Genomic DNA, 12,866 nt, shown 5'->3' on the forward strand with positions numbered 1-12,866 from the left:
TTATTATTAATTTTATTGATATTAATTATATAAATAAAAAAACGATTAAAAGAAATAGTTAAAATTCATATACATTAATTTTTTAAATATATAATACAACCCCCCCTAGAAAGTAATTTCTTACTATTTCAAAATTTTGCCCCCCCCCCTGAGAAAAGCTGAAATGACGCCCCTGGTTCGGACCGTGGAGGGAAGTCACAAATATCCAAAGCTGGCCAGCAGCACTGCATAATTACTCCAAATAAATTCTTTTCAATTAAGGTCAACCCAGGGATTGGACCTGGGAACCTCTCGGTAGTTGGCATTAACACAACCACCAAGCTATAATGCTGGTTATGAATGCCATTAAATACATATAGACCCTATTTTCTTCTATTGTTAAGTTGATGTTTTGAAATGCAACTTGGTCAGCAACATCTTTCATTCGGAGGCTTTAAGTGCTTCAAAAGCTATTTTTCAGTAGAATTTCATTCATCATATCAGTCATCAATAATGTTTTGAAAAAAAATAGCAGGTTTTTGGGATATGTAGGGTTATCTTCCGTATAGTCCAGATCCGATGACATCTAATTTTCATTTAAGATTATAGTTACATGTCAATTTTTTGTGATTTTTTTAATTCCTTTACCTTTTTTATATTTTGAAAATCGCTGTTATTTTTAATACTAACAATTTCATACGAACAATGGTTGATATAGTTAATGTGTTTTCGTTGTATGCTGACTATATAATGCGTGAGTATGTAGAAATTATTGTATGTTTAATCTTAGGTAGGTGGAATTGGGGCCTTTGGTGCTGGTATGGCCCCACCACCTGACGAGGAGTACAGGCCTCCAGTATTGGCACGGCTTCTTCACGCTTTGCCTCACGTCAACGTCACACTGCATCGAGTCAACTCTTCATTTGCACCCCATTCCGAGCTCTACCTTGAGGTGAGTATCATTTTCATTTATCAAAAATACACTCACAACTACATATATTTCAAAGTATTAATGTGTTTTGTTATGATGTTTCAGAGCCTTGGCATCCTGGGTTCAGTGCCAGCAGCCTGGCTTATTCTTACTCTTCTTGTGTTGTTAATCTATCTACTGACAAGATGTTGCGACCGGAAGCCTCGTCCCTCCAAAAGCATATCGGCTCTGAAGGTGTGCAAACGATGCTGCTCCCGATGAGATTCGCATTAGTTTATAGAGTTCGTTGAATTGAGTGGTCGTTGTACTGTGTTAATTGTGCAATTTGTCATTTCAGGTCACTTTATGTATTGTGGCAGTTCTTTGTTGTGGTGCTATAGGTATGGGATTATATGGCAATGACGACTTGCACAATGCTTTGCTGCAGGCGCTTGATGCAGCTCGCTCCATCAACAACATCGTTGGAGCTATTAGAAATCAAGTATATATTTGTTCATTTAATACTAATGGATATCGCAGATGTCGAGTTAAAATTTTAATTGCTGGTAACCCTTTGAGTGCTGACGTTTTTTCTGTTGAAAGCCCGCCACGTTGAAAATTTCACCAAAATTTTCAATCAGAATTATTTAGAAATCCAATAAGAAAGCAGGTAAAAAAAATTGTAGCTAATCCAAACAAACCCTAGATAACTACCGCTGAGGATTTCGAATTTTATAAAGGTGTGTTTAGACTCTAATATATCTTGCAACAATAGAAAATAAACAAAATAAGTCTATTAATGTATTTTTCCAAAACCAGTTCCATCTTTTGTATTGTTGTTAAAATTTAATGCTCACAATCTAAAATACTAAGCAGTTAGGGATTTCCATTGGGAAATTCTGCTATGGTCTGAAATTCCGGTGTAAACCAGTCTTTATAAATGTTGAAAAATGAATGACACGGATTACACGACCCATGATGTTCAATGTTACCTGAAAAGGCTTAGCGGGTAGTATTCTTGTTTACTTTGTACATGCTTAAAATACAACGCCTATAAGCGTTTTTCAGGCTCATGGACTTGTTGGCCGATAGGCGTTGGTCAGCATTAAAAGGTTAATAAGTTTAAAATACGTTTTTAACAATTTAAAATGCGTTGACTTGTTGACTCGTCATTTCCACATACATACCTCGATCAATGGAGTCAAACTTGGATTTATTTTCTAGGCAGTTGTATTGTGTATGATGGTGCGACACACTATAAATAAATAGTTTTTATGACAATGACATATTGTGAAATAAATGATTGAGATAGCATTGACAACACTGTTACATAGGTCTGCAGAGTCAATTTGCATGTAGCTTTGCTCTATTACAGTTGATTGTATCGTATAGTGTCAGTGTTCACATTGAAATGACTTCCTATAAGTTTTTACCGCATCAAAACTGGTTCCACGACGAAACGTTTACGGACAAAACGTCTAACGACATAACATCCACGACAAAATGATTACGCGAGATAATGTTCACGGACAAAATGAGTTCAGGACATAATGTTCATACATTATTTGTACATAGCTTTGATGGTGTTATGACGAAACGTTAAAAGACAAAACGTCTAACGACACAAAGATCACGACAAAATGCTTACGCTGATTATATAATGTTCATTAATGATTCAAGTGATTACATAATGTTCATACCTTATGTGTATGAACATTATGTAATCATGTTGTGGACTTTGTGTCGTTAGACGTTTTGTCGTGACACCATCAAAATTATATGTACATAGACATTTCTGAATCATCTTTGGAGTGTGCCTATCATGAGTCTTCTATGATCTTCCACGATTCTTTGAGTTTGAATTCCAGTTTAAATATTTTAATAATCACACCATTTTCTTTAGCACATTTTAAAATTCTCATAATTTTGCTTTCAGACAAATTCAATTGAACTGGCTCTAACGCAAAAAGTCAAACCTCAATTGACTGACCTGTCAGATATTTTCGATTCTCCGGTCACGAATCAAACCGCTTTAGGTGTCCTGCTAAACACCTTATCGGCTGTAAGGAACAACACGACAATGGCAGTAAGTGCCGCAGCTGACATCAAACGTCCCTTGGCCGGCATCAACATGGACCAGTCATTAGAAGTACATTTCAGTCTCGCACTTTCCACACTGCAAAGTTTAATGACAAAGTAATTATTATCGAATTTATAATTTAGCGTTGCCGACGCTGGGAATGGATTCGTTGGATCGGCGCCATCGGAGCTTGGTCAGCTCTCGTAGTGGCTTGCGCCGTGCTGCTGATTGGAGTAGCTCGTCACTCCCGACGAGCTCTAATTGCTTTCAGCGTGTGTGCGCTAGCCGCTCTCGTAGCTTGCTGGTTAGCTGCCGGTGCTGCTCTGGCAGCTGCCGTAGCTCTGGCGGATGCGTGCCAAGATCCGGCCGCCGCTCTTGCCCAACGAGCACCACCCGATCTACCACAAGAGGTTACCTTTGGTTTTTATCTTTGATTGAAGACTATTTGATTAGAAACTGTGATTTACATATATTGTGTCGGCTTTTTTAGGTTGTACGCTATTATTTGGTGTGCGAGGTGGCACGCGCTAATCCGTTCACCCAACGCTTACGAGAATCCCAACGTGCCGTGCTGGCCGTACGCCAAGGACTCACTTCGCTTGATCGCATCGCCTCGTCTATGTTCAATAATCCAAGTATGCAATTCGTTATACTTTCATTGATAACACGAAAAATGGTTCAGAGACGAGATATGATTTTTCTTATAGATCTATGCCCAGTGCACACGAATCTGGTAATAAAAAATGTTGATTGGCTCGAGATTCGAAGATATGTGTTTTTTTAAATCGCACGATTTTTCTATATGTTGGTGTGTTCAGTCGATGTCTCAAAATCTGTCAATTTCCTGTTCAAAATGAATATTTGAATCTATAGTCGGGTATTTTATCTTTCATTTGTAGAACTTTTCAGCTTTCAAATCTCTCTAAGTAGTCGTCCAGTTCAAATCAAAAGTCAAAAGTACGTATTTTCACTTGGGATTTTTTCCCACTGTTAATACTATTTTATATTGAGTATTTTCTATTGAAACATGTTTATTGGGATAGTATTCTGGCCACACTATTTTTTATTTTCGTTTAAAAGGGTTAATTGGAAGTGTGCTGAATTTTAAATCGGTAAAATTGCGAGCTAAAATCTCGTATTTACACGAATCTGAATTGAATTAATAGGGATAATATATTAAATTGTCTTTATATTTTATTTTATTTTATTGTCACAAATCAATACACACTCGCCATTACAGATTTGCTCCAATGCGACGGGTATACGTTAATGAAATACATAAACAATCAGAAATACAGTAATACATACATATACAATCAGAATATATAGAATATAACAATTAATCAGAAATAATAATCATAGTGACATCTATGGATTTCAGATTACTGTGTATAATTAATACAAATTATACACAGGCAGATTTTTGTGACAACAGGATTAGATTTTTTAATACCAATTTTCAGGAACCGTTTCAGCAATGATCAGATAAAATTGGCAAACTCTGATAGAGAAACGATCGATTTGGAGTCACAAAACCCCCAAATCTAACCAGCAGTGGCGAGGACACGAACCTATGACCTCAGTGATGCTAAATATATACTAAATATATATCACTAAGCCAAACTGCTGGCTATTATATGAGAATTAAATAAAATTCCACTTCGAAAAATCATATTTGGTCTCTCCCATACTATAAACTTTCATTTAGCATTTATTTATTTATTTATACAATTTTAGCTAGCTAATTTTAATACATACTTAATTACTTAACTCCAAAATTGTATATATACCTATATACTAAACTTATATGCACTGTCCTTCACAGAGGTGTCTCCTCGCACCTCGCAAGAATGCATCCATGGTCTTAGAAGACCTGACGCACTCAGGGAGGGCATTGTACATGAGCACACCCCTGTGAAAGACACCACCAGCTGTCTTCTTTATCCTTACTGTAACCTAGTAGTTGAAATGAACATTAATATTTTTATTTATTTTTCATGAAGATTTACAACCGACTATAAAATCGCTGACGGCCGAAACGAACGCTGCGGAGCGCGTATTGAACAGTCTGACCGCTCTGGTCGACTGCCGAGCGGTGCGAGCTCACTACCTGGCTGGAGCACGAGCGCTCTGCGATGCCGGCCTTCTAGGACTTGCGTTACTACTGCTGGCGTCCGCCCTCGCCGGACTACTCTTCACCATCCTGGTGTGGGTGGACAGCCACACCTGGATATACATCAGGAAAAAGTCAGTCGCGTCAGTCCATTATTTGTGCGATGTTTCATATGTCATGCTAAAAATCGTCTCCGTCAATGTTTCAGGCGAGACTACGCCGGTGATGAGCACGCGCCGTTCTTGCCGCCGTCCTCTTCAAGCGGTGGTGGCACCCTTCTTGCGAGCGCTTCGGCTGGATCTCGCACCCTGCCTCGGAGCCAAGGGTCGTACTACCCTTCCGTTTCTCCACGCGCCTCCCCGCCGCTGCCTCCCTCCTATGGCTCCGCCGTTGCCATGACAACCATGCCCTCCGCCCCGCTGCATTCTTTACACAGGCATGATGCGAACCTCGCTTTTTATTAGTTTTATTTTTTTTTCAATTATAATTTTTTGCATTTTCTAATTTAAGTCTATTTAAGTTCAATACAAAGTACTTTAAGTCTATTTGAATTGCAGATTTGGACTTCGGCAATAATACTCTAACTTGCAAACCTTGTATGCGGCACTCACTATTGGTTAAAAACCATATTTTTCTTTCAACCACTCGCCATAAGCGCATCAGTGCGCGCTCTTTCGTGTTTATGACTCGAAATTAATTTTGGTTCTTTCTAATGAAATTGAAAAAGTCAATATTTTTCCTTGGTTTCTTATGTATATTCAAGAGGTATAGTTAGTGTCAAGGGTTGGCACTAAACACAAACATAAAATAATCGAATCGGTTTCTAAAAACGCGTGGCGATTAAGTGGTTAAAACTATTCATGTAAAAATAATTCAAAAAAGTTTTCATTTAAAAATGTACAAGATTTACAAGTTAGTGTAACGATTTACATATCGATGTTTTTATATTGCCAAATTCTATTTGTACAAAATCGTTTTCGATTATTTGATTAAATTGCATGTTATTTTCAACTGATATTCTCAGTTTCTCATAACAAAATTACATGTTAAATTTGATCAATAGACTTTAATTCATCGTGGTAAGTAAATTGTGTACAAACAAATAATTAAAATATTAATTGAAAAATTTCAATTTTAAAAACAGTTATTATGTTGAGAACTTGGTAAGTTCAATATTCAATATTTGAATTAAAAGATACATATTTTTTCCGATATTCTATTTTTTTGCAATTGCTTGCATATTTGGTATATTTTTTTCGTTTGGTGTTTTGTGAACTTAGCTTTCCGAAGAGTTTCAACTATCTACTTATTACATTATATTTACTTACTCTTACTAGATAACTGTATAAGTGTATATCTATTGTATCAATATTTTGACCTCTTCCGTATTTGCATAAGGTATTTTTAGCAATACTGCTGTCTATATTGTGTTGGTACGAGGCTATCGCGATAGAATGCCAGTATGTATCCGATACTCGGCTTAATTATATACTAAAACACATGATACGTCGGATTCAACTGCTTCATCAATTACTATCGACCATCGGCTGGAAGTTTGAATCCGAATTACCATGTTTTCTAACTGGCCTGCTTTTGCTGACACTATCGTGATGGTCTCATTTAGTACAATTCGTTGTTCTATGCCTAATGAGTCAGATTGTGAATGGTTATACATTCCATTTAATCGATCGATGAATCTAGCATGTTTTTGTGTTGTCTTTGGTTATAGAATTCCGCATTTAAACGATGAATACAAATTGCGAAATATTGTATAAATGGATTTTTGTTTTATTTATTTTTTCTAATTGGGAATATGATTATTAGAGCATGTATGTTCGCATACTTATTTTTATACTATAGTTTTTAAAAAGTAAAACTTCTCTTTTCCTACCAAAAATTTATGTTTATGTTTAAAATTTTTGATTGTTAATTGTTTTTTTTTCTCTACAAACATGGCAACACAATTTCATATCCAAAACAATCCCACTTCCTTTTAAGTTGTTTTTTTTTTGTTTTCGTCTGTATCAATATTATCATTGTCAATGCAAATAAAATTATACTTTTATATTACATCGTGTAGGCTTTTATTTTACGGTATTATTGGAACGTATAGAATGTTTGGCCGCTGAAAGTTCTTATTGAATTTAAATTTAACATATAATACTATCAAAAACTTTATATGTATATATGTATGTACATTTATATATGATTGCAGAAATGAAAGTTATGGCCAAAAGTATGAAAATGTTTCTACATTAAAGGAACAGTAGATTTTACATCCAAAATGCATTTTTAAGAAATACATTTATTTGATTGTCTTCATAAGTAACTTAAATACAAACTTGTTAACCTAGTTAACGGAATAACATCTAATAAAACTATCATAACACTTGCCTTGCTGTGCTAAAAAATCCCCGAGCCACTGTGCTGGACTCCTAGCGTCCAGTTAAAAATGTATGTTTTAAGCAAAAATCTGCGAGGTTAGTTATTGTAATTAGTTATAAAAATCATTTTGTCGTGTATTAAACGTCGAATAATGTAAAATAAGCGCAAGAAATGAAAAAAAAAGATCATTCCAAGGCGGATATCATTCTCACACTGACCGTTGAGCGCCGTGTACTGAAAATAATTATTTCTGTTAATATTGGATCAATGTTTTTATTTCGTAATGAAATAATTCGAATCATAGAGGTTTTGATGAGGAATACATAAAATATGAAGTGTATTTGAATAAAATATAAGTCCTGGTCTCTCGCTACCCATTACAGTGCGGCAAGTGTTAAAACATAATAATGTTTGGATTTTTTAACTTGGCAGAAAATTATCATCGGCAAAAAGAGGAGATGCTTTTACAAACGTGACTCATTGTCGTTTTTTGTTTTGCTTTGAACAAAAGTTTTTGTATTGTCATTACTCATTAACAGAGACCCTTATTTTTTAACATTTTGCTATAGATGATGCGATTTTTGCATTATATTCTCATTCTATTATTTTTTGTTAGTTTTAAATTGTATGTATTTTATAAATTTTGTTTCAATGTATTGAAATGGAGTCTACTCCGTTCGACCGATCCTCGTTTGACTGAAAAGGATTTTCAAAATTTCTCATCTGCTTGAACAGGAGTTTTTATATATGTATGTTACAGTCGAGGTATATTCCAACTGGCGTTTTAGGTCATTCATATTCAAAAAGCCACTAGTCTTTAACCACTTCATCGCCATAAGCGCACCGGTGCGCGCTCCTTCGTTTTTAAGCCTATGACTCGAAATTAATTTTGGTTTCTTCACAGTGACATCTAAAAATATCCTGTGATACTAATGAAATTGAAAGGAGTCAATATTTTTCGTTAGTTTGTGATATATTCAAGAGGTAGTGTCAAGGGTTGGCACAAAAAACGGGTCTACGTGACGAGCCAGAACGTTAAATTACAGAAAACGCAAAGATCGAAAATCGAAAGATCAAAAAAAAAAGGGTGCATGGTAAACGGTACATACTCACTTAATTTGCGCGAGCAGGGTACAACAGGAACAAGAGGAACAGGCTTTTCCTCCCGTATTCTGCGCGCGCACATTAATACGGGAGGAAAAGCCTGTTCCTCTTGTTCCTGTTGTATCCTGCTCGCGCAAATTAAGTAAGTACCGTACCGTTTACCATGCACCCTTTTTTTTTGATCTTTCGACTTAGGATCTTTCGATTTTCGATCTTTGCGTTTTCTGTAATTTAACATTCTGGCTCGTCACGTAGACCCGTTTTTTGTGCCAACCCTTGACACTACCTCTTGAATATATCACAAACTAACGAAAAATATTGACTCCTTACAATTTCATTAGTATCACAGGATATTTTTAGATGTCACTGTGAAGAAACCAAAATTAATTTCGAGTCATAGGCTTAAATACGAAGGAGCGCGCAACGGTGCGCTTATGGCGATGAAGTGGTTAAAGACTAGTGGCTTTACCCGGCTTCGCTCGGTATTTATAATATAAACCGCTTAAACATGACTAATCCAATCGAATCTAACATTAATTTGTTTTTTTATTCCGGAACTGAAAAAATAATCGGGAGCTGGAACTGTAAAAGGAATCCGGATCCGGAACTGAAAAAGGAATCCGGAACCGGGACTGAACAAATAATCGGGATCTGAAACTGAAACAGGAATCGGGATCCGGAACTGAAACAGGAATCCGGATTCAGAACTGAAACAAGAATCCGGAACCGGAACTGAAAAAGTATTTACGTTTGTAGAGATATAATTTACTAGTTGAATTTTATTCGAATATGAATGACCTAAAACGCCAGTTGGAATATATAAAAACTGAAAATATACCTTGACTGTAACTGTGACATACATATATAAAAACTCCTGTTCAAGCAGATGAGAAATTTTGAAAATACTTTTCAGATGAGGAATTTATAAATTCCGAGAGCTTCGGTCGAACGGGGCGCCCCGTTTGATGCTCAAACTGAATATTGAAAAGATACGGGTCTCTACACTCATTAGGATGTTGCAATGTGTATGTGGGTTGTATGTTCAAAGGCTTTTTGTATTGACAGTGATGATATATGATGCACGTTGAACGGCCACGGAGCTTTCCGCTGCGGCTTTACACTGCGTATATTGACTGCATAAAGGTATTTGCAACGGAGTGTTTTTTTGTATGTTTACAGAAATGAGGCTAGCGGACAGTATGGTGTTGGAGGGGGGCGAGGGGGCGGTGGTGGGCCTGGAGGAGGTGGAGGCGGGCGTGGCAGTCATCTGCCTGGGGCGGGCGCCGGTGCCTGCCACACGCTCGGTCGTCTGCCCTCGCACGCCCCCACCATGCTCGGACCGAACAATGGCAAGTACGCGACTCTAAGCAAGCAATGCAAGACCTTGGAGAGTTCGGACTTTTACTGAGGTCGCGCGGGCGGCGCCGGGCCGCAGCCCCTGGACCCTCGAGGTCTGGCGCCTCCCGACCCGCGCGATATCACCCCCACCAATCAAATCAACCGCTTCGATCCCAAATACGCATCGTTCGGACCCAAACACCTCAAAACTTCCACTATTTCAGTCTGCCGACCCCAGCCGCTGAGCAGCATCGGTGAAACTCCGCCGCGGCTCGAGCCTGCACCGCTCTCCACATTCGCCCGACCCCCGCCTGACAAATACGCCACAATACGCACGGGCGGCAAGTACGACAAGAGTCACAAATACGCTCAACAAATGGAACAAGAAGAAACCGCTCCTCAACCGCCGCCACCACAGCATCAGCCGCAACATCCGCAACAACAGATCGGAGGCACTTTGGACCGACGGGCCGGGACCGGAGGCCGACGCACCACTCCTAATCAAAGAGGCCCTCAGGAGAAGACCGGCAACGGCACATCAATTGTACACCAACCGTTGCCGGATCCTCCGACACTCGCTCCGCAACCGTTGAGCGCTGCTCATTTCACCCAGTACCGATCTCCGGCACCGCCTACGCTACCGTGCTGCAACCAAGCCAACCCGCAGTCTCAGCATCGGTCTCAGAATCGATCCAGTCGCACGCCTGAAAAGTTCTTTTCAACCAGCAGCCAGTCGATCAGACCTCCCGGAGAACAGCAGAGGGGTACGTCTCGTCAGTCGCACTCGCACACGTTAGACCGCCGACACGGGTACTCCAACCAGAGTAGTCAGGGTGGGCAGAGTGCTCAACAGAACGCCCGCGCCGGCAGTCAGACCCTCGACAGACGCGGCCGGCAAGCGTTGAATCCTCGATCGACGTCGCTGGCACCGCTCGATAACCACCAGTCGGACGCTAATAGAGATCAATACGCCGTCACCGAATTGTAATGATAACTTCAAAGTGGAGCACGCTGTTAAACCAACAGAGTGCTTCACTTACACCAAAAGCAATAAAAAATCAAAATGATCGACTTCCACCAACAGTACTATATAATCCGAGTAATTCGTAACAATGAATCTAATTAAGTGAACCGAGTGGCAAAAAAAAATTAAAAAAAAAATGATACGTGTAGATTTTTTGGAATTAGATTATTACATATAAAATTCAATCGTTTTAGATTATTCTATTTTATAAACAACTAAACGACAAAAATCTTTTGTATACTAATCTTTTCATCCGACAACAATGAGGAAGAGTAAATTTGTCATCAATTATAATTGTATGTTTGTATATGTCTAAACATACGCATGTATTTATTATATGTTAAGTATGATTCGTAAGAGATTTGTAAATATGAAACTAAAAACACCCAGCACTGAGTGATATATATATTATATATATATGTATGTATGTATTTAAAAAATATACATTTTCCATTTGTATTCTGGAATACATATTTACTATAGTGATATTCCTATAAGACTATTCAATTTTAATATTTTACATGTCTCGTACAGATAAATAGCATTTTTTATGAACAATCGAATAATAAATTAAATGAATTTAAATAAAATATTAAAAAAAAAAAACAGTCATAGTGACAAATGGGAACAATTTTTTCACAATTCTTTTGTTTTTTGTTTCCTTTTTTTTAGAACGACATCGTCTCCCGTAAACTATCGCACTTTTTACAAGTTTTGTAATTTTAATACGTATATAAATTGCACAAAAAAACATTTATAAAGTTTACTTTATTGAAAGAAAAACGCCTATGATAACCTCAATTGTGTGAATTCGTATGTATTTTCTACTTTACTAATATAAATGCAGGTCTTATAAGAAAAATTTTGTACCCATCGTATTCCATTATTTTTTAACAATTCAAATATAAAATAAATTAGAGTACTTGTATAATGAAAGTAATGAAAAAAAAAATCGGTCAATCACATAACAGTTTCTTTGACACACGGTATGTAAAGAAAAGCGTGTCTTTTGTTAGCGTTTTTTGGAATATTCGTAATCCATTACTATAAAGTAAAATATTATATTTATATATATATACATAGACATTTTAATGGTAGATTATTTGTCTGGAGGTTAAATTAAATAAATTTAAAGGAAAGTAATAAGAAATTAATCCGTTGTACGATCGATTTAAGCTCACAAACTTTCATTGTTATTCACCGCATTTAACTGGTGTTCAAACGTAACGTCACATAATTAAAGGTTAGGTATTATAAATAAATAAAAGATGATAAAAAAAAAACCGTAGGTGTATAAAAAAGAAGAGGACGAAAACTTTATAAAACAACAATAATTTTGTAAAATTAAACTAATCAATTTTCTCTAGAAGATTTATTCGTATTTTGGGTGTTTGAAAAAAACCTGGAAATCTGTACATAGGCTGTTCGAATGTGAGCCGCCATTTTGAATCCATACAAATATCGCATGATTTTTACAAGCTTTTTAAGACTGATTTTATTAATATAATAATCCGGCACTGTTAAGCGTTGCTGAACATTTTCGATTTTTTTTTGTTTAATGTATATTTAATGTATTATTTTGCAGCTTACATTCGAACACCCCTAGTGATAACTTTTAGCAATCAGCTCAAATTTTACTGCCACATTAGTCTAAATAAATAAAATTTTGTAAAATGAATTTTCGATTTTCATACGTGCTTATATTCCAATACTTTATATTGTTTTTTTTTAATTATTATATTACATTTTTATTTATTTTTCAATTAGAGGCCATAATAGGGTTAGTACAAATATTGAGTGAAAAATAAAAATGTATATCTCGCAATCGGCACTACTGTGAAGGTCCGGTTGCGAGAGCGCAATGATATAAATATTAGTTATTATTATTATATTCATTAAATTTTACTATTTATCATATAATGTGAAAAAATTA

General features: G+C 36.7%; 2 protein-coding genes across 2 annotated transcripts in view; both read left to right on the forward strand.

Annotated features, from left to right (window-relative positions):
* tty (tweety) overlaps positions 1-11,116 on the forward strand; it is a 28,531-nt gene extending 17,415 nt beyond the window's left edge. The window contains exons 3-11 of the mRNA XM_077432816.1: positions 770-931; positions 1,016-1,144; positions 1,248-1,391; positions 2,826-3,038; positions 3,113-3,379; positions 3,460-3,604; positions 4,973-5,216; positions 5,291-5,518; positions 9,751-11,116. Coding sequence (XP_077288942.1) covers positions 800-931; positions 1,016-1,144; positions 1,248-1,391; positions 2,826-3,038; positions 3,113-3,379; positions 3,460-3,604; positions 4,973-5,216; positions 5,291-5,518; positions 9,751-9,979 — 1,731 coding nt within the window. The 5' untranslated portion in view covers positions 770-799 and the 3' untranslated portion in view covers positions 9,980-11,116. The remainder of the gene's footprint in view (positions 1-769; positions 932-1,015; positions 1,145-1,247; positions 1,392-2,825; positions 3,039-3,112; positions 3,380-3,459; positions 3,605-4,972; positions 5,217-5,290; positions 5,519-9,750) is intronic.
* LOC143913172 (uncharacterized) lies at positions 10,286-10,897 on the forward strand. Its single transcript, XM_077432817.1, has one exon. The coding sequence runs from the start codon at positions 10,286-10,288 to the stop codon at positions 10,895-10,897; it is 612 nt and encodes a 203-aa protein (XP_077288943.1).
* Positions 11,117-12,866: the final 1,750 nt, after the last annotated feature.

The sequence above is a fragment of the Arctopsyche grandis genome, chromosome 6 (assembly GCF_051622035.1).
Source record: "Arctopsyche grandis isolate Sample6627 chromosome 6, ASM5162203v2, whole genome shotgun sequence".
In the NCBI taxonomy this organism is placed as follows: domain Eukaryota; kingdom Metazoa; phylum Arthropoda; class Insecta; order Trichoptera; family Hydropsychidae; genus Arctopsyche; species Arctopsyche grandis.

Excerpts from the sequence above, each read along its gene's own strand:
- LOC143913172 (XM_077432817.1), top strand. The coding sequence starts at position 10,286 with ATGGAACAAGAAGAAACCGCTCCTCAACCGCCGCCACCACAGCATCAG.